At 39.4% G+C, this 25,966-nt stretch overlaps 1 protein-coding gene and 1 pseudogene across 1 annotated transcript; both read right to left on the reverse strand.

Moving 5' to 3' along the window:
* Positions 1-13,473: 13,473 nt before the first annotated feature.
* Positions 13,474-15,707, reverse strand: DEFB128 (defensin beta 128). The gene is given in 3 exon segments (XM_059132625.1): positions 13,474-13,590; positions 13,592-13,710; positions 15,659-15,707. Coding segments are annotated over 3 exon segments (285 nt in total).
* Positions 15,708-19,620: 3,913 nt separating this feature from the next.
* On the reverse strand, positions 19,621-21,432 carry LOC131808089 (tyrosyl-DNA phosphodiesterase 1-like; annotated as a pseudogene).
* Between the last annotated feature and the right edge of the window lie 4,534 nt (positions 21,433-25,966).

Genomic DNA, 25,966 nt, shown 5'->3' on the forward strand with positions numbered 1-25,966 from the left:
GGCTCCTTGCTCGGCAGGGAACCTGCTTCTCCCTCTGCCTCTGCCTGCCATTCTGTCTGCCTGTGCTCTCTCTCCCTCTCTCTCTGACAAATAAACAAAATCTTTAAAAAAAAAAAAAAAAAGAAAAGAAAAAAGAAAAAAAGAAAAGAAAAGAAAGTTACAGGACGAGTGCCTTGATGGCTTAGTGGGTTGGGCCTCTGCTTTCAGCTCAGGTCATGATCCCAGGGTCCTGAAATCGAGCCCCACATCCAGCTCTTTGCTCAGCAGGGAGCCTGCTTCCCCTCTCTCTGCTTGTATCTCTGCCTACTTGTGATCTCTCTCTCTCTCTGTCAAATAAATAAATAAAATATTTAAAAATAAATAAATAAATAAATGATTTTTAAAAAAATAAAAGCCTCCAAAGACAAAAGCAACTTAAAATCTAATTAAAATGAATATTACTCAGCCATCAGAAAAGATTAATGCTTACCATTTACAACAACACGGGTGGGACTGGAGGGCATAATGATGCTGAGTGAAATAGTCAATCAGAAAAAGACAATTATCATATGGTTTCACTCTTATGTGGAATATAAGAAACAGCACAGAAGATCATAGGGGAAAGGACTAAAGACTGAATGAGAAGAGAGGGAGAAAAACCATGAGAGACTCTTAACTATAGGAAACAAACAGGATTGCTGGAGGAGGGGTGGTAGGGGAGGTGGGGTAACTGGGTGATGGACCTTAAGGAGAGCATATGATATGATGAGCACTGGGTGTTATACATAACTGATAAATTATTGAACACCACATCTCAAACTAAAAAAATAAAAAGTTAAAAATAATTTAAAAATTTTAAAAATAAAATGAATAAACACTTTGTTTCCTAAACTGCCAGTCTCCAGCACCATTTTGTGTTTTCTGTTCTTTCAATGCACGTTCTTGTCTGTTTCTTTTCTTGCTCTTTTTCCTTGTCCAGCTGCACCATTTTTATCACCTTCATAATCATGATCACATTTCATTTTCTTGCCCTGAAACTGAACTTTTCCTTTACCCATCCTAGACAGCTTTATTTCCTTTTCTTTATCCTTTAAATCTGAGACCTTTAGGCTTCCTTTTGTTTAGGGATTCTTGCTGATTTATGAGTTTTTTCAATGCTTCTTGTTCCATTTCTTCCTTTAGTACATCCCAGGTCACTTTTTTTTTTTTAAGATTTTATTTATTTACCTGATAGAGAGGGAGCACAAGCAGGCAGAGACAGAGGGAGAAGCAGGCTCCCCGCTGAGCAGAACACCCAACGTGGGGCTTGATCCCAGGATCCTGGGATCATGACCCGAACCGAAGGCAGACACTTAACTGACTGACCCACCCAGGTGCCCCATCCCCAGGTCACTTCTTTGTTCCTTTATTGTACATTACCGTTATTTGCACCTTTGGCTTTATCCAATGCTTCCTCAGTTCTTTCATCAAGTAGAATTATTCCCTCTTTTGCTCCTCTAACAAAGTATATCCATTTTATTTCACCATGATTTAAGAGAAAGATGCGCAAATCTTCTCTAAAGGTCTCATCATCTAAGTTTCCCCAAAATTTCAGCAAGCATCCAATACTTTTTTTTTAATTTAATTTTGTGTGTGTGTGTTTCAAAGTTCATTGTTTATGCACCACACCCAGTGCTCCATGAATCTGTGCCCTCATTAATACCCACCACCAGGCTCATCCAACCCCCCATCCCCCTCCCCTCCAAAACCCTCAGTTTGTTTCTCAGAATCCACACATGGTTTCTCATTATTTATCTCCATCCGATCCTTTCTGCTAGAGATTTCATTTCAGCATTTTCTGCTATCTTTCATTTTTCCTCCTGATCTTGTTTAGCATATAGTTTACTTCACTTTGTTTTCTTTCTTCTTCCTCTTTTTCGTCTTCCTCCTCTTCCCCATCTTCCTCCTCCTCGGCATCCTTCTCCTCCTCTCCCTTCCCCTTTTTTTTTTCTCTTCCTTCTTCCTCTTTTGTTTTTAAGATTTTATTTGAGAGAAAGTGAGAGAGATCATAGAAGGAGAAGGAAAAGGAGAAGCAGACTCACCACTGAGCAGGGAGCCCAACACAGAACTCAATCCCAGAACCCCAAGATCATGAACTGAGCCGAAGGCAGATGCTTAAGCAACTGAGCCACCCAATCACTCCTTCCTCTTCCTCTTCTGCTTCTGTTACTTCTCTTTCTGAAGCAGTCAAGTCCCTGTCTTTTGGCCAGGGGTTCTAAACAAACTTCTTAGATTCAATTCTATCAAACACAGCATATATTGATCCCTTAAATACTGCGTGCAATGATCTTTTCATCTGAATATTTAGTATTTGACCTTTATCTCTTTCCACTATTATGTCATCAAGCACTGAATCAGTTGGGAAGCTTTTAATGTAAACACATCCTTTTTTTAACATCATTTTTATACTTATCCGTTACTTGCGGGTAAGGTTTGCTTGGTGAACTTCTGATTTTAGTTTTAGCTTCATTTATTTCCATGAGTCCTGCCTTTGATTTGCTCAGTGCTTCCACTGGTACATTAAAGTTAAATAGATAGATGAATTTTATCATTATATTTAAAGGTAACCAACCCTCATCTGGTTTGAACTGTGCCTTTAAAGTTTTATCACGTGGCAAATTGAATCACTTACTCATCAAATACTCAATTTGATGAGTTTGGCCTCCAAAGCAGCCATTTTTTTTCATTATCACCATTTTCCTCCATTGTGGCTATCTTTAAGGTCCTGCTCCACAGAGCCAAAATCCCTAACAGTGACAGCAGATTGCAATGTATTGACTTCCCAGCATTACCAGCTGGCCCAATGTGCAAAAAGATAAAGGTTATTTTCCGTCCATTTTTTAATTGGGTTGTCTTTTCATTATTGAGTTGTAATAATTCTTTATATATTCTACATACAAGTCCCTTATCAAATAAATGATTTGCAAAAATTTTCTGCCATTCTGTGAATTACCTTTACACTTTCTTCATGGTGTCCTTTGAAGCCCCAAAGATTTTAATTTGAATAATGTCTAATATTCACTGTACACTTTTTAAAAATAAAGATGGGGAGACAAGATGGCAGGGAAGTAGGAGGAGGCGCCATTTCAACCTGTACCCTAAAGTGAGCTGATTACCTACCAAAGAACTCTGATCACCCAAGAAATCAGCCTGAGATCAGAATTATACACGTCTGGATCTCTACAGGGGCAGAAGATGCCAGTGGGCAGGTAAAGCAGAGTGAGAATGTCGGACTGATATGAGAAGATAAACAAAAGGGGGAGGGAGCCACCAGAGGCGACCAATTGGAAAGTAATACCCCAACACGAGAGTGCCCTGCGTCTGGGGACCAGCATGAACTTGGAGTCTGGTTGAAAGCACTCAAAAAGAGCAAAGGATCGTGGGGGGAAATTGTGGGAATCGGGGTAATAGGGACAGGGGCTTAAGTCCCCGGACCCAGGATAGCCACCCCTGGCACTAAACTAAAGAGAATGCAATGGAGAAACCAGGTCTTGGTGCGCCCAAGAACATGTGGGGTCCAGCTTCCGTGAGGGGCTGGGAGCCGTGCCATATGGCAGAACAATGCGCCGTGCTATCAGAGCCTGAGATGCACGCGCCCACACCTCCCCTGAGAGAGGTGCGAGAAGGCCCAGTCTGGTGCTCTTAGACCTGCGCCATGCTATCAGAGCCTAAGATGCGCGCACCCCACACACACAACCCCTGGGAGAGGTGCGCGCAGGCGCCAGCCTGGTGCTCTCGGACCCAGAAAGACCAGGCACTCTCAGCCCGGGCCAGCAGGAAAATCTCAGTGTTTGATTGCTGCTTGGAACCTCTCTGGCGGTCTGAGGCAGCCCAAACAGCTGCCACTACGGTTGTTTTGGGTACAAGCAGGAGCTCCTGTGTCCCCAGGGACCACGACTCAGAACCTGCTCTGCCAGCAGCAGAGGGGGAACTTATGTGCTCTGTAGCATCCACAGGGGAGCAGACTGAGGTTTCTCTCTGAGAGGGAGGTTGGGGTGCAGTTTGCTTTCCTCTAAACCTCCAAAAACCATCAAAAGCTGTCAAGGCGAGAGAAAACAAATGAACAAACATAAAAACCTCCAGAGAACAAAAGCCTGAAAAACCAGTTTCCTCAGAACCCACCCCCTTGAGGGAGGTGGGAGGACTTAACTCAGGGAACATCATTGACTGAAAACCCACGTGGCAGGCCCCTCCCCCAGAAAACCAACCAGGAAAAAAAAAAAGAAAAAAAAAAAAAAAGACGACAGGAGAACCACCACCACTACTTCATAGATACAACTTTTATTTTTAACTCGTTCCCACAATTCTGGTTCATTTTTCTTTATATAGGTAATTTTTTTAACCTATTTACCATCACAGTGAAATGTCCAGTACATCAAATTCCATAATAACTTTTTAACCTGAACTTTTTGATACATATACCCGTGTTTGTCTTTTGCTTTTCTATTTTTTTAATTTTTTTTAATTTTAGTTTACTCTAGTTTATTTTTTATTTTTATTTTCTAATATTCGTATAGAGTTAAACTTCAAGGTAATCCCCTCTCCCCAATCAATGCTACCCCTATATATAAACCAATTTTTAATCCCCCTTTATCTTAGGAAAGTTCAGTCCTTTAACAAAGATATCAAGATACATCCAGGAAGAATCCAAATAACCTTCCTCTCACACACTGAGAATTTATAACCACTCTCCCATCTTTTTCTTCCGCCAGTGTTTCTGTGTATTTATGTTTGTCCTGATAGTATATAAATCTTATACTTGGGGTTCTTTTTGATGAAGTTCTTCCTTTTTTTGCTTTTATATATATATACATTTTTTTCTCTTGTCATATACTTTTATCAGTCTTTTTTGTTTGTCTGTTTTTGTTTGTATACTTCATAAATCTTACCTTGGGGCCCATTTGGGCTGAACCTTCTCTTTTATCTTGCCTTTTTTTCCTGTCTCTCTCTCTCTCTTTTTCTTTTCTTTTTTCTCTCATTTGGGTGGGGAATTCTGATTGCTCAGAAGCATTCCAGGGTGCAGCTTGACTGCACCACAGTCAATACATCCAGCTACATCCATTCAGTCATCTCTCACCAAAATGACTAGGCGGAGGAATGCCCAACAGAAGAAAAATACAGAGGATGGACCTTCTGCAACAGAGCTAACGGCTATCAACATAGACAATATGTCGGAAAGAGAATTCAGGCTAACAATTATCCAGGCAACAGCTAGGTTGGAGAAAGCCATGGATGACCAAACAGAATTGATTAGGGCAGAACTGAAAGCCACCAGGGAAGAGGTTCACAATGCTCTCAATGAGTTCCAATCTAATCTAAATTCTCTAAAAGCTAGGGTACCTGAGACAGAATATAGAATTAGTGATCTGGAGGACAAACAGAGAGAAAGGATCAGGAGGAAGCCTGGAACAAACAGCTTAGAAGCCACAAAAAGAGAATCAGGGAAATAAATGATGCCATAAAACGTTCCAAAGTCAGAATTTTTGGAATCCCTGAAGACAAACAGAAATAAAGAAGTCTAGAAGATATAGTGGAACAAGTTCTCCATGAAAATTTTCCCAACCTCACGAATGGAACCAGCGTTCATGTACTAGAGGCGGAACAGTTTTCCCCAAGATTATAGATTCTTGAAAGTCCTCAAGACACCTAATAGTAAGAATGAAGAATTGTAATTGTAGGCATACCTTCTTGAAAGCAACTAGGACAAAGAAGCTCCTTATGTAAGAGGAAAGCCCATCAGAATAACGTCAGACCTGTATACAAAGACCTGGCAAGCCAGAAAGGGCTGGCAAGATATATGCAGGGCACTAAATGAGAAGAACATGCAGTCAAGAATACTTTATCCAGCAAGACTGACATTCAAAATGGGTGGAGAGATAGTTTCCAAGACCAGCAAGGCTTTAAAGACTATGCAACCACCAAGCCAACACTGCAGGAAATATTAAGGGGGGTTCTATAAAAGAAAAAATCCTAAAAATATCATGGAACAGAAATATAGAGACAATCTACAGAAAGAAAGACAGACTTCAAAGGTAACACGATGTCAATAAAAATATATCTATTAATCTCAATGTGGATGGCCTAAATGCCCCCATAAAACAACACAGGGTTGCAGACTGGATAAAATGACAGAACCCATCCCCATGTTGTCTACATTTTGAACCTAAAGATACACCCAGACTGAAAGTGAAAGGATGGAGAAGCATCTTTCATGCCAATGGGCCTCAAAAGAAGGCTGGGGTAGTGATTCTCATATCAGATAAATTAGATTTTAAACTAAAGACTGTAGTCAGAGATACAGAAGGACACTACATAATCCTTAAAGGGACTATCCACCAAGATGATCTAACAATTGTAAATATGCACACCCCCAACATGGGAGCAGCCAATTACATAAGAAAACTATTAATCAAGATAGTCATATTGATATGAATACATTAATAGTAGGAGATCTTAACACACCTCTCTCAGTAGTAGACAGATCATCAAAGCAGAAAATCAATAAACAAACAAGAGCATTGAATGACACATTGGACCAGATGGACTTCACAGATATATACAGAACATTCCACCCTAAAACAACAATACTCATTCTTCTCAAGTGCACATGGAACCTTCTCCAGAATAGACCACTGGGTCACAAATCAGGACTCAACTGATACCAAAAGACTGAGATTATTCCCTGCACATTCTCAGATCACAATGCTTTGAAACTGGAACTCAATCACAAGGAAAAGTTTGGAAGGAACTCAAACACCTGGAACCTAAAGACCACCTTGCTTAAGAATGCTTGGATCATACAAATTTTAGGATTATTTGCTCCAACTCTTCCAGTTCTTTGAAAAACACCGGTGGTATTTTGATTGGAATGGCATTAAAAGTATAGATTGCTCTAGGCAGTACAGACATTTTGATAATGTTTATTCTCCCGATCCAAGAGCATGGAATGGTCTTCCATCTTTTTGTGTCTTCTTCAATTTCTTTCATGAGTGTTCTGTAGTTCCTCGAGTACAGTTCCTTTACCTCTTTGGTTAGGTTTATTCCCAGGTATCTTATGATTCTTGGTGCTATAGTAAATGGAATTGATTCTCTAATTTCCCTTTCTGTATTTCCATTGTTAGTGTATAAGAAAGCCACTGATTTCTGTACATTGACTTTGTACCCTGCCACGTTGCTGAATTGCTGTATGAGTTCTAGTAGTTTGGGGGTGGAGTCTTTTGGGTTTTCCATATAAAGAATCATGTCATCTGCGAAGAGAGAGAGTTTGACTTCTTCACTGCCAATTTGGATACCTTTTATTTCTCCTTGTTGTCTGATTGCTGTTGCTAGGACTTCTAATACTATGTTGAACAAGAGTGGTGAGAGTGGGCATCCTTGTCGAGTTCCTGATCTCAACGGGAAGGCTGAAAGCTTTTTCCCATTGAGGATGATATTTGCTGTGGGTCTTTCATAGATAGATTTTATGAAGTTCAGGAATGTTCCCTCTATCCCTATACTTTGAAGCATTTTAATCAGGAACGGGTGCTGGATTTTGTCAAATGCTTTTTCTGCATCAATTGAGAGGACCATGTGGTTCTTCTCTCTTCTCTTATTAATTTGTTCTCTCACATTGATTGATTTGCAAATGTTGAAACATCCCTGTAGCCCAGGGATTAATCCCACCTGGTCATGGTGGATAATCTTTTTAATGTGCTATTAGATCCTGTTTACTAAGATCTTATTGAGAATCTTAGCATCCATATTCATCAGTCATATTGGTCTGAAATTCTCCTTTTTGGTAGGGTCTTTGCCTGGATGGGGATCAGGGTAATGCTGGCTTCATAGAAAGAGTCTGGAAGTTTTCCTTCTGCTTCAATTTTCTGAAACAGCTTCAGGAGAATAGGTGTTATTTCTTCTTTCAAAGTTTGGTAAATAAAACTGGGGGCATCACATTACCTGATTTCAAGCTTTACTAAAAAGCTGTGATCGCCAAGACAGCATGGTACTGGCATAAAAACAGACACATAGACTAGTGGAACAGAGTAGAGAACCCAGATATATGGACCCTCAACTCTACGGTCAAATAATCTTTGACAAAACAGGAAAAAAATATACAGTGGAAAAAAGACAGTCTCTTCAATAAATGTTGCTGGGAAAACTGGGCAGCTATATGTAGAAGAATGAAACTCGACCATTCTCTTACACCGTACACAAAGATAAACTCAAAATGGATAAAAGACCTCAACGTGAGACAGGAATCCATCAGAATCCTAGAGGAGAATATAGGCAGTAACCTCTTAGAAATCAGCCACAGCAACTTCTTTCAAGATATGTCTCCAAAGACAAAGGAAACAAAAGCGAAAATAAACTTTTGGGACTTCATCAAGATCAAAAGCTTCTGCACAGCAAAGGAAACAGTCAACAAAACAAAGAGGCAACCCACGGAATGGGAGAAGATATTTGCAAATGACAGTACAGACAAAAGGTTGATATCCAGGATCTATGATGAACTCCTCAAACTCAACACACACAAAACAGACAATCATATCACAAAATGGGCAGAAGATATGGACAGACACTTCTCCAATGAAGACATACAAATGGCTATCAGACATATGAAAAAATGTCCATCATCACTAGCCATCAGGGAGATTCAAATTAAAACCACATTGAGATCCCACCTTACACCAGTTAGAATGGCCAAAATTAGCAAGACAGGAAACAACTTGTGTTGGAGAGGATGTCGAGAAAGGGGAACCCTCTTACACTGTTGGTGGGAAGTTGGTACACTGCAAGTTGGTGCAGCCACTTTGGAGAACAGTGTGGAGATTCCTCAAGAAATTAAAAACAGAGCTTCCCTATGACCCTGCCATTGCACTCCTGGGTATTTACCCCCAAAGATACAGATGTAGTTAAAAGAAGGGCCATCTGTACCCCAATGTTTATAGCAGCAATGGCCACGGTCACCAAACTGTGGAAAGAACCAAGATGCCCTTCCACAGACGAATGGTTAAGGAAGATGTGGTCCATAGACACTATGGAGTATTATGCCTCCATCAGAAAGGATGAATACCCAACTTTTGTAGCAACATGGACGGGACTGGAAGAGATTATGCTGAGTGAAATAAGTCAAGCAGAGAGAGTCAATTATCATATGGTTTCATTTATTTGTGGAGCATAGCAAATAGCATGGAGGATATGGGGAGATCGAGAGGAGAAGGGAATTGAGGGGAAATTGGAAGGGGGGGTGAACCATGAGAGACTATGGACTCTGAAAAACAACCTAAGGGTTTTGAAGGGGTGGGGGGTGGGAGGTTGGGGGAACCAAGTGGTGGGTATTAGGGAGGGCACATATTGCATGGAGCACTGGGTGTGGTGCAAAAAACAATGAATACTGTTACGCTGAAAATAAATTTAAAAAAATATATGTGAATAAAAGAAAAAATACACACACACAAAAATAAAGATAGGTTTTGTGCAAACTCTGGGTGATATTCTGTGTGTCTGCCAGTCATTAATTGTATGTTACTTAAAATGTTTTGTTGAAGATGGAGGGAACTTTCTATTCTTAACCAAAGGATATAGATACATTGCTAAATTTATATTTTATTACTTCAAATTGGTTAACTATATTTTACTTTCACTACAAATTGTAACTTAATTTGTAGAAGTTACAAAAAATTCGCCTTCCAACTTTTACCTGGTTGAAAGTTAAAAAAAAAAAATGCTCAAAGAGAGCTATCATATCATTTCTGTGCTTCCATTTTTCCATTAGATAAGGATTTCAGATGTCCATAAGTCTTACGCAACCTGATTCTTGGACTCAGGAAATACTATTTAAAGACATCTGGGCTTTTCATATTTATCTGACACGCACTATTTGGAAGGGTTTTTTTTTTAATATCTGAGTTATTATCCCTTATAACTATTTTCCACTAACCCAATTGTGTTTCCTAATATTTATTAGCTATTTTTTTAAAGTTTGAAAAGTACCAAAATGAGGTAATAAGTACCTACATATTCCTAAGTGTCTCCAAGTAAATGAAGCTAACTTAGAACTTATATGTGAATACAAAATATCATCATAAAGTTGCTTTGAACATGGCCTCTGTTAAGTACCTGGGAATTTCTAAAACTAGTTGTTGAAGTGGGTCTGAATCACTGCCACTATCATTATTCTATTCTTCACTAATTAATTTTTACTAATGAGAAAACCCTGTTTGTACCTCTGTGCCCAAAAACTTGCCCTACATATAATTTTCATATCTGGGATATGAGGTCATAGGAAACATATACCAACTCAAGCCCATTTTAGAAAAGAAGGACCTAATTATAAGAAATTTTAGCAAATACATGAAGCCTAAAGGACTAGAACCAGTAACTAGAAATCTCTCCCCCTCTCCTTCTCTCTCCCTCCCTCTCGCTTTCCTTCACTCCTTCTCTCTTTCCCTCCATCTTCTCCTATTCATCAGTTTACCAGGACCCAACTTGGAAATCTGAAGAAGTTCAATCTCTATGTACACATCTGTCATCCATCCCGGTCCAGTTACTTGTAGCCAAAATAATAAGGTTTTCTGGCCTTCAACTCTCTTGCTGGAGCCCATTGAAATAAGCTCCCTGAGAAAGGCTGAGCAAATTTTCTAAGAAGGTGTGAGTGTGGATATAAAATAAATAATTTAATCTCCAGCACCTTTCATGAGCATTATCCAAGACCCCCAAAGAGGTGGGTGGTCCCAACTGCTGCGACTTAGTAGAAAAATCTATCTGAAACATTCCAGCAATTTCAAAATGTCCAATGAATAAGATTTTGAAGGATGTCCTAAAACAGATTTGAGAAAAATAACCAATAATACTGCCTGTGCCAGAAAGGTATATAATAAAAATATAGGATTTCAATTTAAATTTGTGTATAAAAATAAAGTCAACCAAAAAAACATGTGCCTATCAATACTGACCACATTCACTCTTCTATGAGTATGAAGGGGGTATAAAAAGGATAACAAGGAAAAGTCAAAGCAAAGATTAGTTCCACCCATTCAAAGCAGAATTCAAAGCTTAATTTGTTTGTTCCTTTCATTATACCTCTCTCCCTGACTCTGCAACACTTTACTGGTTGATCTCATACTAACTAAGCCAAAATGGATTCTTTTATCTAATTTATCAAGGGACTCGTGTAGAGGACACATGTAAATTAAAGACAGTGGGCAAGACCCATCTTCATATCATAGTGACAAAATGGACGCTCCTTAAAAATGCCTCTGGTAACCCATAGAGATAGAAGACTGAAAAAGAGGAGCTTATGAAGTGTTGCAATAAAGAAAGGGCTTTCTTATGTGGGTATCTTGATAATTAGACTGAAATAGTCCTAGATCGGTTTCCATGGTGAATTCACCAACAAAATAATTTCTAATTCTATTATTTAGTCTGGTCCTTGTTTCCTATACACTTCTCCAAGATTCTTAAAAGCCACAACTGCTAAAAGGAAGGTCTTTATAGGCTCTTAAAATGTTGCCATAGCTATCTAAATATTTGTCTCCCTGTCCTCCCAGTGAAATGAGATGCACATGGTGAGCTGTACGTGGAGGAATAAGGTCCATTGAGTTATCTCAGATGAGCAAAAGGTAGCTCCACAAAGGTTATTTATGACCAGTACCTTAACCAAGCAACATCAGTGGATGGTACCACAAAATGTTCTGTTCTGTTCATCTAGAGAGCATCATGACTTACTAAGATTGTATCTAGCTCATGAGGAGCTTCTTAAATATGTCTCTCTCATTTATAAGGCTTTAAATTTCATAGTATTTTATTTATTTATTTACTTATTTTTCAGCTTCATTGAGGTATAACTGACTCACAAACTTTAAGATATTTAAAAGGTACATCATGTTGTTCTGATATATGTGTATGTCATGAAAGGACTCCCTCCCCAGCTAGTTAATTAACACACCCATCACCTCCCATATTTACTTGGTGGTTTTTGGTTTTCTTTGTGTGTGTGTGTGAGAACATTTAAATTCTATTGTCCTAGCATATTTTAATTACACAATACAGTGTTCTAAACCATGGTCATTGCATTTCACATTAGATGCTCAGATTTTATTATAACTGAAAGCTTGCAGATTTCACACTATTAACAAACAAACAACTGAATATGTAATGTTTTCAAGATTCTAAGGGTAATATTGTCTAAAACTTGTGTCGACTGGTCTGATTGCTATTAAAAAGGAAATGGAGGACACACATTAAATAAGCTTCATATGATGTATAGATATCCCCTGCTTTTTTAAAGTTTGTAGTTACACCACTTCACTTTTACAAAAGACCCACATTAGTACCTTTTTTCATTACCTTCAAGAAATCTGAAGAAGATACTGTCTTTTGCATAAAAAGCCAAAAAGAAAAAATGGCACTCAGTGTATGTTTTGCAGCAAACCATTACAGAGGCCATGGGTACTCTGAGCAGCAAGAGTGGCCTCACCAAGCTCCTTCCCCAGGACTGTACTCAGCATCCCAGCACCAAGCCACCATAGCTTTGAGCTGTGTCTGTGAGCATCATTGCTTTATCTTGGCTTACTTTGGGCATCCCTTAGCAAGATGTGTCCTAAGGTATCAAAAAAGCCTAAGAGGTTATTTTTCGGGTCTGGAACACTCAAAAAATTTTCCATTATATAAATTCATGGTAAGTGCTTCTTCATTTTACACAATTCTGGCCTATAAAGGTTCTCAAAGAATCACTCTACTTTTGGATAGTAGGGGAAACCTGTATTGGAATTATCACTAGGTGTCATCACTGCCCATTAGAGCTGGCTAATAAACGTTATGAAATGTTCCAATGACTTGCCTTCTTTTTTTTTTTTTAAGATTTTATTTATTTATTTGACAGAGATCACAAGTAGGCAGAGAGGCAGGCAGAGAGAGAGAGGAGAGAGGAGGAAGCAGGCTCCCCGCTGAGCAGAGAGCCCGATGCGGGACTTGATCCCAGGACCCTGAGATCATGACCTGAGCCGAAGGCAGCGGCTTAACCCACTGAGCCACCCAGGCGCCCCTGACTTGCCTTCTTTTAATGAATTCTCAGTTGTTAACAATACCCTTCTTCATCCTACACACACAAAGTTGGGACATTTAGATCTGCTTACACCCAAGAAACTTCATTTAAAAGAGGAGTAGTACTTGAAATGCTATGAAATATAGAAAATGGAGGAGCTAACTCCCACTTATACCAACATTTTCATTTCATCTCTGTATCACCCATCTTACCAGTATAATGCCTGGAACATGATTATCCATTTATAGTTAAAGTGTTTTTTTAAAAATGAGTGAATACATTAATAAATAAATCCAGAGAAAAGCATAAAATTTTTTTACATGGAGAATCAAGTTCACAGAAGAAGTAGATAAATTTCTTACTCCTGGCTGTCAAAGGAGGTGGTACTTTTGATTTAGGAAGAGTGGAGACCAGTGAAGCAAACGCTCAATTTATAGTTGCACTGTGAGAAGTGTGGTGGTGGGTAAAATGACATAGTCTATCTTCCCATCAGGCTGTGGTAAAGAGAAGGGTGACTCTGGGGCTTTCTTGTGTTTTTTTTATTTTGACTTCATTTACACAACATAATTTCCCATTTAGACATGCCACTTCATATACTTCCCCCATTTCACATTTCTTCCAGCAGTAGTCTATTATATTACTAAAGCATTTTCTGGGGCATGCTGTATCTGTGCACAGGAAACATTGAATGAAGATTAGCTTCTAAGACAGAGTAGAAGTAGTATGTGGTACCCACAGGTTTGGCCTCCTGTGCTTCCGAAGTGAACCTTATGCTGATAAGAGAAAATTAAGAGCATCCTCCTTGAAAATCATCCAACAAGGGTGCCTGGGTGGCTCAGTGGGTTGAAGCCTCTGCCTTCGGCTCAGATCATGATCTCAAGGTCTAGGATCGAGCCCCACACCAGGCTCTCTGCTCAGCACGGAGCCTGCTTCCCCTTCTTTCTCTGCCTGCCTCTCTGCCTACTTGTGATATCTCTCTCTCTCTCTCTCTTCTCTTTCTCTCTCTGTGTCAAATAAATAAATAAAAATCTTTAAAAAAGAAAGAAAATCATCCAACAAATTAAGAACATCAAAAGTCCATGCTCCTAGCCGAAACTCAGTTGGCTCTGAGGACATTAGTACTTACATGACAAAAAGGAAGAGAGAACAATTCATGGTTATCAATTGGAGCTATGTCCCACTCCTGGACTCTGGAAAATCTGACTCTGTCTTCCATACTCCAAAGTCAGCACTCCCTCAGCCTTATTCTAGCTCAGTGTCCCCATAGAGTACCAACTTGCCACCACCACACTATTCAGAGACAAGTTAACTTTTTTTTTTTTTAAGATTTTTATTTATTTATTTGACAGAGAGATCACAAGTAGGCGGAGAGTCAGGCAGAGAGAGAGAGAGAGAGAAGCAGGCTCCTGCTGAGCAAAGAGCCCGATGTGGGGCTTGATCCCAGGACTCTGAGATCACGACCCGAGCCGAAGGCAGCGGCTTAATCCACCGAGCCACCCAGGCGCCCCATGAGACAAGTTAACTTTTAAAAAAGTACTACAAACAGGACTTCTTAAGTTAAGAGAGAAATAGGGTTTCACACTCACTGATATGAAGAGTAGAAATCTCCCTTTGCTAAGGCCAAGACTTCATGGGTCTCAGCAATAAATGCTGCTGAGAAATTCCCTTATTCAGCTTCTATGTCTTCATGACCATGATCCTCCTGGATTCAGTCTCAATCTCTCTTTCCTTCTCTCTCTCTCTCCATCCTCCTTTTTGATCTCAGATAAATGTGTTGCCCACGGATCAAACTCAATTCCATGTGTACCCATCTCCCTAGAGATCCAAACTGTCGCCTATTTGGAGTATTGCACTGAGGGCCTAGATCACCTATTTCACATTCTTTATGTGCCCTTGTACACAAATTTGGACAAGCTCCTGGAACAAAGGGAAAACAAAGACATTTCCTCATATGAAATTCAATCATTATGAAACTGTGTCATTATACTCAATTGACAGATGAGAAAACTTAGATTCAAAGGGAATAATCAGGGGTGCCTGGATGGCTCACTCAATTGAGCATCTAACTCTTGGTTAGGTTAACTCTAAGGGTCCTGGATTTGAACCTGTGCTGGGCTCTGCACTCAGCAGGGAGTCTACTTGAGGATTCTCTCACTTTCCCTCCACCCCTCTCCTCATGCTCTCGCTCTCTCTGTAAAATAAATAAATAAATCTTTAAAAAAGGGAATAATTAGCTCAGTTCATACAATGAATCAGTGATCAAGATACATTTTAACCTCACATCTACATGATTCCAAAGCTTTTGCTCTTCTCATTACTATTGTAAAGGCAGAGTTTAAATGGAAAAACAGATGGTAGGGTTCCTGAATGAAAACCATATTCAACATTATAAAGATAATTCTAGATGCAGGGTTCATGCCTACGTTTGGAGAGGATGTCTGAAAGTACAGCCCTGATGTCTTCTTACCTCTTACCTCCCCAAATACTTTCTTCTAAGACACAGGCTTAAGGAGACTGGGTACTTTTGATGATATTGGCAAGATATCAACAATCTCAAGGGCCCTGACCCCACTCCTACAAACAGTAATATCTCCTAGGATTTCATGGTACATTTACCTATTGGTACCTCAAACTGCAGAATAATGAGAACCAGAAATAGCTTCATGTTTACAGACTTCCCAAGAGAAAGTGGCAGCACAATTTCTTTGTCTAGTGATCTCTGTCACACAGAGTTTTTCAAGGTGAGACAAGAGCTTTTGGTGCTATCAGCATTCTGAGCTCTCATTTTAACCCACATGGGTGGACTGGAAATCAAAGTCCATACCACCTTCTTTCCCATATATGGAGGTCATAGTCACAGAAGGTTCCATTACCTTACACCTACTCTTCTTTGCTCAAGATAAGAGCTCCCAAACAAATAAAAAGAAAAAGAATAAGAGCTCCCAGAGAGCAGGAACATTGATTTCTCCACCTGGGCCATCAGCCCAATTGAATCAAGTCTGGTAGGATATGTTCTTGTTTGTGTGAATCAGTCCTAGTTTATTCCTCTCATTCCAATATCCCACCCAGCTAATGCCACCATTTACTCACAAAAGTTACCCATTTGGAAGATTAATTAAATCATGAACTAATCAAGGGAGACACATATGCACATCCAATAATAATTACATTTTTTTTGAGATTTTATTTATTTATTTGAACTAGGGGGAGTTGGAGATGGAGAAGCATGCTTCCCACTGAGCAAGGAGCCCAATGCTGAGCTTGATCCCAGGACCCCAGGATCATGACCTGAGCCGAAGGCAGACATTTAACGACTGAGCCACCTAGGTAACCCAATAATTACACTTTTTAATGTATGAAACTTCCAGAAAGCCCTCTGGGAGTAAGACTGCATTTAGGTTTAGCTAGATAAACTGCTATTTTTTCAGAGTTTCCCATAGGTCTTCCCAGTTCAGCCCAATTCTACAAATGAAGTCTTTCAAAAGATCAAATCTCTTTAGCACAGTGTTCAACTCATTATGAACTGGTCCCTGCTCACCTCTCCTAGGCATTTTCCAGAACCACTTAACGTTTCTACAAATTAGTGTAGACACCTCAACCCAACTTGTTACTTCCATAACCTGTTTCTTTGCACATTTAAATCCCTCTTCACAAACTTACATCATGCTCTCCCACTTATCCATTAAATTGGTCCCAGTGAGCTCCCAATTTTCCTTCAAAACTACAATCAATCATCTCCACATCTATGAAATTTCCCTTGATCCAGCTAAACAGAGCTGCAAACTCCCTTCTTTATGTCAACACTGTACCTTGTCCATATTTTTCTTGACAGTCATAATATGTCATGTTCCAATTATTTGTTCATCTGTAATAAGCTATGAGCCCCTCAAGGGCAGGCCACTGGTTTCATTCAATTTGGAGCTCTTTTGTGTGCGTGTGTATGTGTGTGTGTGTGTTTGTGTTTGTGTTATGTTAGTTACCAGTGAGTAATATTCCATGGTATATATACACAGTCTCCTCATTTTCAAAGTCTTTTGTGACTAAGTAATAGATTTCCCCTTGAGTAGGCTAAATTGAATAATTTGCTGCATTTTAGTCATGGTCATTAAAAAAAAAATCACTCATCAACATTTGTTACTGCACATCCCACTGTGACCCACAGTCATACAAATTGCTTTTAATACCTTACTTTAAATGTGTTTCATTTCTTAGAAATAATCTCTGAATTCTAGTTAAGATGTTATCTTCCCAAACTGTTGAATAGGCTGAATCCAGGCAAGAAATAGGACTATTAATACTCTCTTATAAAGACTGGAGGAGTTAAGCAAAATTCTTTTGTTGTTCTTCATTTATGGATGTGAGGAAGCTGAATTAACATTTAATGCTAGAAAAATCAGAAACTCAGATAAACAAAAAGGTGGAAAAAACCACCTATAATCTTACCTCTGTTAACATTCTGGTGTTTAGCCTTCTAAATATTTCCCTCCAAAAGAAATTTGACAACTGTATGAGAGGTAAGATCAAAGTAGGCTTGTTTGCTTTTCAGTTACTCTGTTTAAAATAAAGTCTGCTAGTCAACACTCCCTGAGCACACATATAATAATACTCAAACAATGTCTATACTCACTCTTCCAATTCAAGAAATGGGCCGGGGCGCCTGGGTGGCTCAGTGGGTTAAAGCCACTGCCTTCAGCTCACGTCATGATCTCAGGGTCCTGGGATCGAACCCCGCATCGGACTCTCTGCTCAGCAGGGAGCCTGCTTCCCTCTCTCTCTCTCTCTGCCTGCCTCTCTGCCTACTTGTGATCTCTGTCTGTCAAATAAATAAATAAAATCTTTAAAAAAAAAAAAAAAGAAAGAAAGAAATGGGCCTACTGGCAAAAGAGACATGACCAGTACAGAGGAACCACATTCAGCTGCCTTTACTAATCCAGCATTATGCCTAAATATATGTCATCAGATAGTTTCAGGAAAATAAACAATATAAGAGAAGAACTTAAATGAACAATAAGGATAAATGACCTCAAAGGAAATAAAGCTAATAATGAGGACAGAATAGAATTATTAAAAATCACAAAATTTCGGGCACCTGGATGGCTCAGTTAGTTAGACAACTGCCTTCGGCTTGGGTCATGATCCTGGATTCCCAGGATCCAGTCCCGCATCGAGCTCCCAGCTCCACAGAGAGTCTGCTTCTCCCTCTGACCTTCTCCCCTCTCATGCGCTCTCTCACTGGTTCTCTCTCAAATAAATAAATAAATAAATAATCCTTAAAATTTTTTAAATTTAAATTTAAAAATTAAAATTATAAAATTTGACTACATAAAATGCTTAACATATTAATAACAAAATGCATGCAGGAAAAGGTTCAAACCAGTAGAAGATTAAAAGATAATCAGAGTAAAATAAAACTTATAAATGCACTATATACTATAAGAGGATTAATATCCATAATATATAAAGAATGTTTACTAATCAGTAACAAAATGACAAATGACCTAGTAGAAAACAGGCAAACAATATCATAGAAACAAAACATGTAAGCATCTCTTGCAGAAGGTTGATATAATTTAGAAATACATTATTCATTTTAAGAGTCTGTTTTTAATCCATAAATTATCTCACAAAATAAATTCATTTGGGTAAGATTGTGGGACCCAACAGGTTGCAATTTGCTATATATTACTGTTCCTTCTCATTCCACTGTACTCTTGAGACCTTACTAGCAATGTGTCATATTTTATGAAATGTGCATTTGGATCTTTTATGTGTGTGTTTGGACAATAATTGTAAAACCCTACACAAAAAGTATATCAACGTCTCATGTGATAATTAATATTGGCTCATAAGCAATATTTTCTTAAATACTAAAGATATAAGTGCTTTAAGTAGCTTTAAATATGCCACTTAACTATTTTTCTCCTTTTTTCTCTGGAACTACTAAAAGATTAAGATATAGGAAATAAATGATGTTACGGTTTCTCTTCCTGCTGCAGTGTGTTTCAGATCATTTTATAAAATCAAAATGAATCTGGGGCACCTGGGTTGTTCAGTGGGTTAAGCCTCTGCCATCGGCTCAGGTCATGACCTCAGGGTCCTAGGATTGAGCCCCGCATTGGGCTCTCTGCTCAGCAGGGAGGCTGCTTCCGTCTCTCTCTCTCTGCCTGCGTCTGCCTACTTGTGATCTCTCTCTGTGTGTCAAATAAATAAAATCTTTTTTTAATTTTTTTTTTTAATTTATTCGACCAACACAGATCACAAGTAGGCAGAGAGGCAGGAGAGAGAGAGGAAGGAAAGCGGGCTCCCTGCTGAGCAGAGAGCCCAAAGCCGGTCTCCATCCCAGGACCCTGGGATCATGACCTGAGCTGAAAGCAGAGGCTTTAACCCACTGAACCACCCAGGCGCCCCAAATAAATAAAATCTTTAAAAAAATCAAAGTGAATCTGAAGTTTTATTTGTTTTGTTTTTGTTTGAGCCATAGAGAGTTTTGTTAGGGGTGTAGATAAAACTTTAAGGTTGAACATCTGGTACAAATAAGAACATGTGTTATCTGGGGCTTGAAGTCTTATACCTAAATTTCACAGTGCTTTAAGATTCTCAGAAGGGAACCCATATATTCCCATGTGTATCTGGTCCTTTGGTATAAGGAATGTTCCAAATCCATGGCCAGTCTTTTCTTCCATACAGTTCTGGAGCCAGGTCATATGGCACAGGAAAGACAGCCACTGGCTCCTTGTTCCCTGAGAATTTCTGTTTTACTTTGAAGCTGTCCAGGCCAAATGCTGATGGCAGGAAAAGGACCCCAAGCTCATAGGAATGGATCATCAGCTGGGTGCTGTTCGCTAATGCTCCCCAGGTGGCCTTGGACAAATTCCTTGTGACAAGGAACCAAGCAATTTGAAGCCTGGAGAAGGTCTCATATATGTTTTAATATGTGGCATAGCATTGCTGTGGCCAAATATGTCAGCCAACCATTTGTGAAAATAGGAAGGGAGCCAATTCTGTTTTTCAGCTGTCTGGATGTTATAGGGAAGCGACATCCCAGCTGGATATCCTTCTAAGTTGGTTCACACATTTTCCACAAAAGGATAGATCAAGTGAAGAGGAATGGCACTTTTTCCTGGGGTCCTGCTTTCCTTTCCCAGCTTCACCAAGCCTCTTTAAACTCAGAACACAACCATTTCGAATCATCAGCTCCCACAGACCCAATGCTTGAAAACTGACTTACTATCAGCAAAGAATCTCCTTTAGACATGGATGAGGCATGCTCTTTCAGAAGCTTTCTAAGCCTAAAATGTCCCCAATTATCTTTCTGACTTCCTTGAAAGCATCCTGCAGTTGATCCAATAAGATAAACATTGGTTTCAGAGAGATCATGCTTGTGGATGGTGTTTATCCACTTCTTGAGTGAAGGAGCATTGTAAGCCATCAAGTAGCTGATGATACCAACTTTAAAATGTGTTCTGATTCTCCAGATCTGTGGGTTTCATGGATAATTCATGGGTGTAAGGGTCTCAACCATATTCCCTGAGTTTTCTGGTGCCAGTTAGCATGGATAAGGTTGGAGGTGTGTATGACAACCCAGAGGACTTCTTCAGACAATAGTAACATCATTTTCCTGCAAGAGGGAAATGTTTTCATAAGGCCTGGCCTAGATATGTAAGTGAGCCTTAGCTTCTCATTTATCTCCATCCACAAGCAGGATTGGTTTCTGAACTCTGGTGGATACTGTTTTATGAGCCTGCCCATATCAAAGCAGTAGTTAAACTGAGCTGAAGATACAAGTGCCCCAAATAGAGGAGATAGAATATCCTTGATGTGGAGGGCTCCAGAGTTATAACTTGGCTTAATTCCGGAGACTCTAGTGAGGTAAAATTGGGAGTCCCTTTATCCAACATGTCCCAAATGTCTTGGCCTTGCCCTGAGGTTTCATACTCCTCTTTCTCCTCTTTTAATCCATGGTGGGCAGGAGGACTGTGATTTCTAGTTCTTTGGACAGCACTGTCTTTGGAAGAAGAGATGCTGCTCTCCTCTTTGACCACTATGTTTTTAGCCTGCTTCTGCTGTGTTCCTGGTTGCAGCTCATTGTCGCTGCTAGAGAGACACCAACCTAGATCTTCCTGGGAACTACTCTTCTTTTGAGAGGTGAAGACTTCTTCACATTTGGAGAGGTGAAACTTGTCAATCTGTGTTGCTGAACTTCACAAGTATTGATTTTCTTCTATAGGCAGCTTTCCTAGTCTCAGAACAGGTGTATCTTGGTTCATTTCCTGCTCCCTGCCCAGCATGGGGGAGGGGAGAAGTAGAGACTTGTCTAGTTTTGGCTTTTCCTCCTCACTTTCATCACTATTGGATATTGTCCACTTCCCATAATCACCTTCCTGAGACATATTTTTTTTTATATATTTTATTTATTTATTTGACAGACAGAGATCACAAGTAGGCAGAGAGGCGGGCAGAGAGAGAGGAAGGGAAGCAGGCTCCCCGCTGAGCAGAAAGCCAGATGCGGGGCTCGATCCCAGGACCCTGGGATCATGACCTGAGCCGAAGGCAGAGGCTTTAACCACTGAGCCACCCAGGTGCCTCCCTGAGACATATTTTTAAAACTTTCAGAGCTTGGGGCGCCTGGGTCGCTCAGTGGGTTAAAGCCCCTGCTTTCGGCTCAGGTCATGATCCCAGTGTCCTGGAATTGAGCCCCGCATCAGGCTCTCTGCTCAGTGGGGAGCCTGCTTCCTCCTCTCTCTCTCTCTGCCCACCTCTCTGCCTACTTGTGATCTCTGCCTGTCAAATAAATATATAAAATCTTTAAAAAATTTTTTTTTAAATAAAACTTTCAGAGCTGGTAACAGCTGAATTCGCACCTGAAATTCTGGCAACACACAGGTCTGTTATTGTTATTTTTTGATAGTTAAATAGTACCATGAAAGGTGAATCTACAATAGAAGAGCTATCACCTGTGACTTTGATGCAGCATTCCACAGCATGTCAAAATGAGAATTTTCTCCAGGTGAGGCGTGTGTGTGTGTGTGTGTGTGTGTGTGTAGGGCTACCCATGTCTGTCTGATTCTTCCAGTCTTTTATTGATGAAAACTGTCAGGTCAGAGGAACATAAGATAAAATAAAAAGATCATATGTTAGTAATGAGAAATAAATGTTAATTGATAATTAGGGACATTAGTCCTGATGATGATTTTTTAGATATGACACAAAAAGCACAAGTAACAAAAGCAAAAACAAACAAGTGGAACTACATCACACTAAAAAAACTTCTGCACAGCAAAAGTAACAATTAACAAAATGAAAAGGGATCCTATGGAATTGGAAAAAATATTTGCAAACCAGATATCCGATAAGAAATTTCACCCAAAATATATGAAGAACTCATACAACTCAACAACAACAAAATCTGACTAACAAATTGGTAGAAGAAATAGACATTTTTCCAAAGAACACACCCAAATGGTCAAAAGGTACATAAAAAGATATTCAACATCTTGGGGCGCCTGGGTGGCTCAGTGGGTTAAGCCGCTGCCTTCGGCTCGGGTCATGATCTCAGGGTCCTGGGATCGAGTCCCGCATCGGGCGAGCTCAGCGGGGAGCCTGCTTCCCTCTCTCTCTCTCTGCCTGCCTCTCCATCTACTTGTGATTTCTCTCTGTCAAATAAATAAATAAAATCTTTAAAAAAAAAAAAAAGATATTCAACATCTCTAAACATTAGGAAAATGCAAAAAAAAAAAAAAAAAACCAAACCCACAATGATATATCATCTCATATCTGTTGGAATGGCTATCAACAAAAAGATAAGAGATGACAAGTATTGGTGAGGATTTGGAGAAAAGGGAGTCTTTAAAAATTGTTGGTAGAAATGCAAATTGGTTCAGTTGCTATGGAAAACATGAAGGTCCATCAAATAAGTAAAAATAAAACTACCATATGATTCAGCAATACCTCTTCTGGGTTCATACCTAAAGGAAATGAAAATAGGATATAAAGAGAGAGGTGGCCTACAGTTTTCTGTTCCTTTAGTGTCCTTATCTGGTTTTGGTATCAGGGTAATACTAGCCTCATAGAATGAGTTTGAAAGAGTTCCTTCTTCTGTTTTTTGGAATAGTTTGAGAAGGATAGATATTAATTCTTCATTGAACATTTGGTAGAATCATTTCAGCCATTTGGTCCTGAAATTTTATAATATGTATCTATCTAAAAAACAAATACAGGGCGCCTGGGTGGCTCAGTGGATTAAGCCGCTGCCTTCGGCTCAGGTCATGATCTCAGGGTCCTGGGATCGAGTCCCGCATCGGGCTCTCTGCTCGGCAGGGAGCCTGCTTCCCTCTCTCTCTGCCTGCCTCTCTGCCTACTTGTGATCTCTGTCTGTCAAGTGAATAAATAAAATCTTTAAAAAAAAAAAAAACAAAATAAAAAACAAATACAAACACTAATTTGAAAAGATATATGCATCTCCATGTTCATTGCAGCATTATTCACAACAGCCAAGATATGGAAACAACCCAAGTGTCCAATGATGAGTAAATGGATAAAGAAATTGTAAATGGATAAAGAATTGTGCATATACACACACAGACACACACACACACACACATATACACAGTGGAATATTATTCAGCCATAAAAAGGAATGAAACATTGCCATTCATGACAACACGAATGGACCTTGAGGGCATTATGCTAAATGAGGTAAGTCAGACAGAGAAAGACAAATACCATATGATCTCTCTTCCATGTGGAATCTTAAAAAAAAAAAAAAAAACCTCACAGATACAGAGAACAGATTGGTGGATGCCAGAGTAAAGGTGGAGAGGTGGAAGAAATGGGTGAGGATGGTCAAAGATAAAAAGAAAAAGAAAAAAATACAGCATATCACTGACCACCATCACCACCAACAAAAAAGACCAGAGGTTTAAAAGATGAAAAGATAGGGCCATGCCAAAATCTATAAAAATATGGGGCTCCCATTCCAGTCTGGGGGTCTCATGGAATACAGGTCAAAGAAAGCTCCCCAATGAATATGTATGTGTGTGTGTATATATATATATATATATATATAAATAGGCCTCAAATATATATATATATAGGCCTCAAAGGATGCATTAGATTGTTTTTCCATAATGAAAACAGCTTTATTCCATATGAAGGGATAAAGAAGATGTGTTTATATGTATACATACAATGGAATATTATTCAGTCATGAGAAGAAGGAAATCCTGCTATTTCTGACGATGTAAATGGACCTTGAAAGCATTACACTAAGTGAGAAAATTCCAATAGAGGGATAAAACTACTGCATGGTATCACTAAAAAAAGCCAAAGCCAAACTTGTAGAAACAGAGAGTAGAATGGTGATTACCTGGGACTGTGTGTGAGAGAAATGGATTGATAAATAAATCCTGGCGATCTACAACACAGCATATTAAGTATAGAAGAGAATACTGTATTATATACTTCAAAATTGCTGAGATTAAATCTTAATAAATGAATCTGGGTAAAGGATATGGGGTATTTTACAGTATTTTTTTTCTATAAGTTTGAAATTGGTTTTTTTGTTTGTTTGTTTTGGTTTTTTTAAAGATTTTATTTATTTGAGAGAGAGAGAGCGTGAGCATGAAAGGGGCAAGGGGCAGAGGGAGAAGCTGGCTCCCTGATGAGCAGAGGGCCTGATGTGGGACTTGATCCTGGGACTACCAGGATCATGACCTGAGCCGAAGGCAGTTGCCCAACCAACTGAGCCACCAGGTGCCCTAAATTGTTTTATTATAGGGGCATCTGGGTGGCTCAAATGGTTAAGCATCTGCCTTCGGCTCAGTCATGATCCCAGAGTCCTGGAATTGAATCCCTCTTTGGGTTCCCTGCTTCATGAAGAGTCTGTTTCTCCCTCCTTCTATCCCTTCCCCGACCACATGCACGAGTGCAAGCACACTCTCTCTCAAATAAAACAATAAATAATTTTTAAAAAGAAATTGTTTTATAAAAAATTAAAAATGTAAAAAAAGAGCCCAAAAATGGCAATTATAGGACAAGACAGAGGTGTTTGCTAACAGTACAGCAGTAATCATATTACAGTACATAAATGTACAATTTAAACTTATACAGTGTCACTGTACACCTTAAACTGATACAATATCAACTGCACGTCAATAAAAAATAATAATTTTTAAATGTACTAAATGTTTCTCTTTCTAAAGGCCTTAAAAGATGTGTAGAAGTCTATACAACCAACTTTTAATCTCAGTGTCTTCTGAAGAGGGGGATGAGAAAGGTTTCAGGGATAAAATAACAGATCACTGGTCTGTGAATCAGTGAGGACTCAAATTCTCGACCTTGCTGGATGATCCCTGGATAATTCCCTTTTCTTTCTTTAGCTTCACTCTTCCTATCTGTAACATATAAATGTTAGACTTAGATGTCCACCAAAGTCCTTGTATTCTAAGCCAGGAGTTCAATTTATCCCCAGGGATGAAAATTTCCCTTTGTCCTTTTAAGAAAGACCTACTCTATAATTTGGGGGTACATGAGATAATTGGGAGGGGAGGTTGTGTCCACACCCACATACAATGGTAACTGGAACAGATTCCTAGATGTTTCATCTGCTGCTATTTCCTCCACTAACCACCCCAAACCCTCCACACCCATCCCCCACTCCCCAGCTCCACTTTCTGTCTCAGCTTCATTCTCCATTGTCTCCTACCTGTTCCTATGGGACTCTCTTCCCTGGCCTCCCTGTCACCCATCGTGTACTCCAACAGCCAGAGTGATTCTTTTTTTTATAGTTTTATATATATAATCCACTTTGTTTCTAAAGTGGCAAAGTTCTATATGATTTTATACAGAAACTAAACTGATCTAGAAGTTAATAACTAGAAAAGTGAAGGCCACAAACATTGCCCATAGCACTTAAGAAAATAAGAT

The sequence above is a fragment of the Mustela lutreola genome, chromosome 9 (assembly GCF_030435805.1).
Source record: "Mustela lutreola isolate mMusLut2 chromosome 9, mMusLut2.pri, whole genome shotgun sequence".
NCBI classification, from domain to species: domain Eukaryota; kingdom Metazoa; phylum Chordata; class Mammalia; order Carnivora; family Mustelidae; genus Mustela; species Mustela lutreola.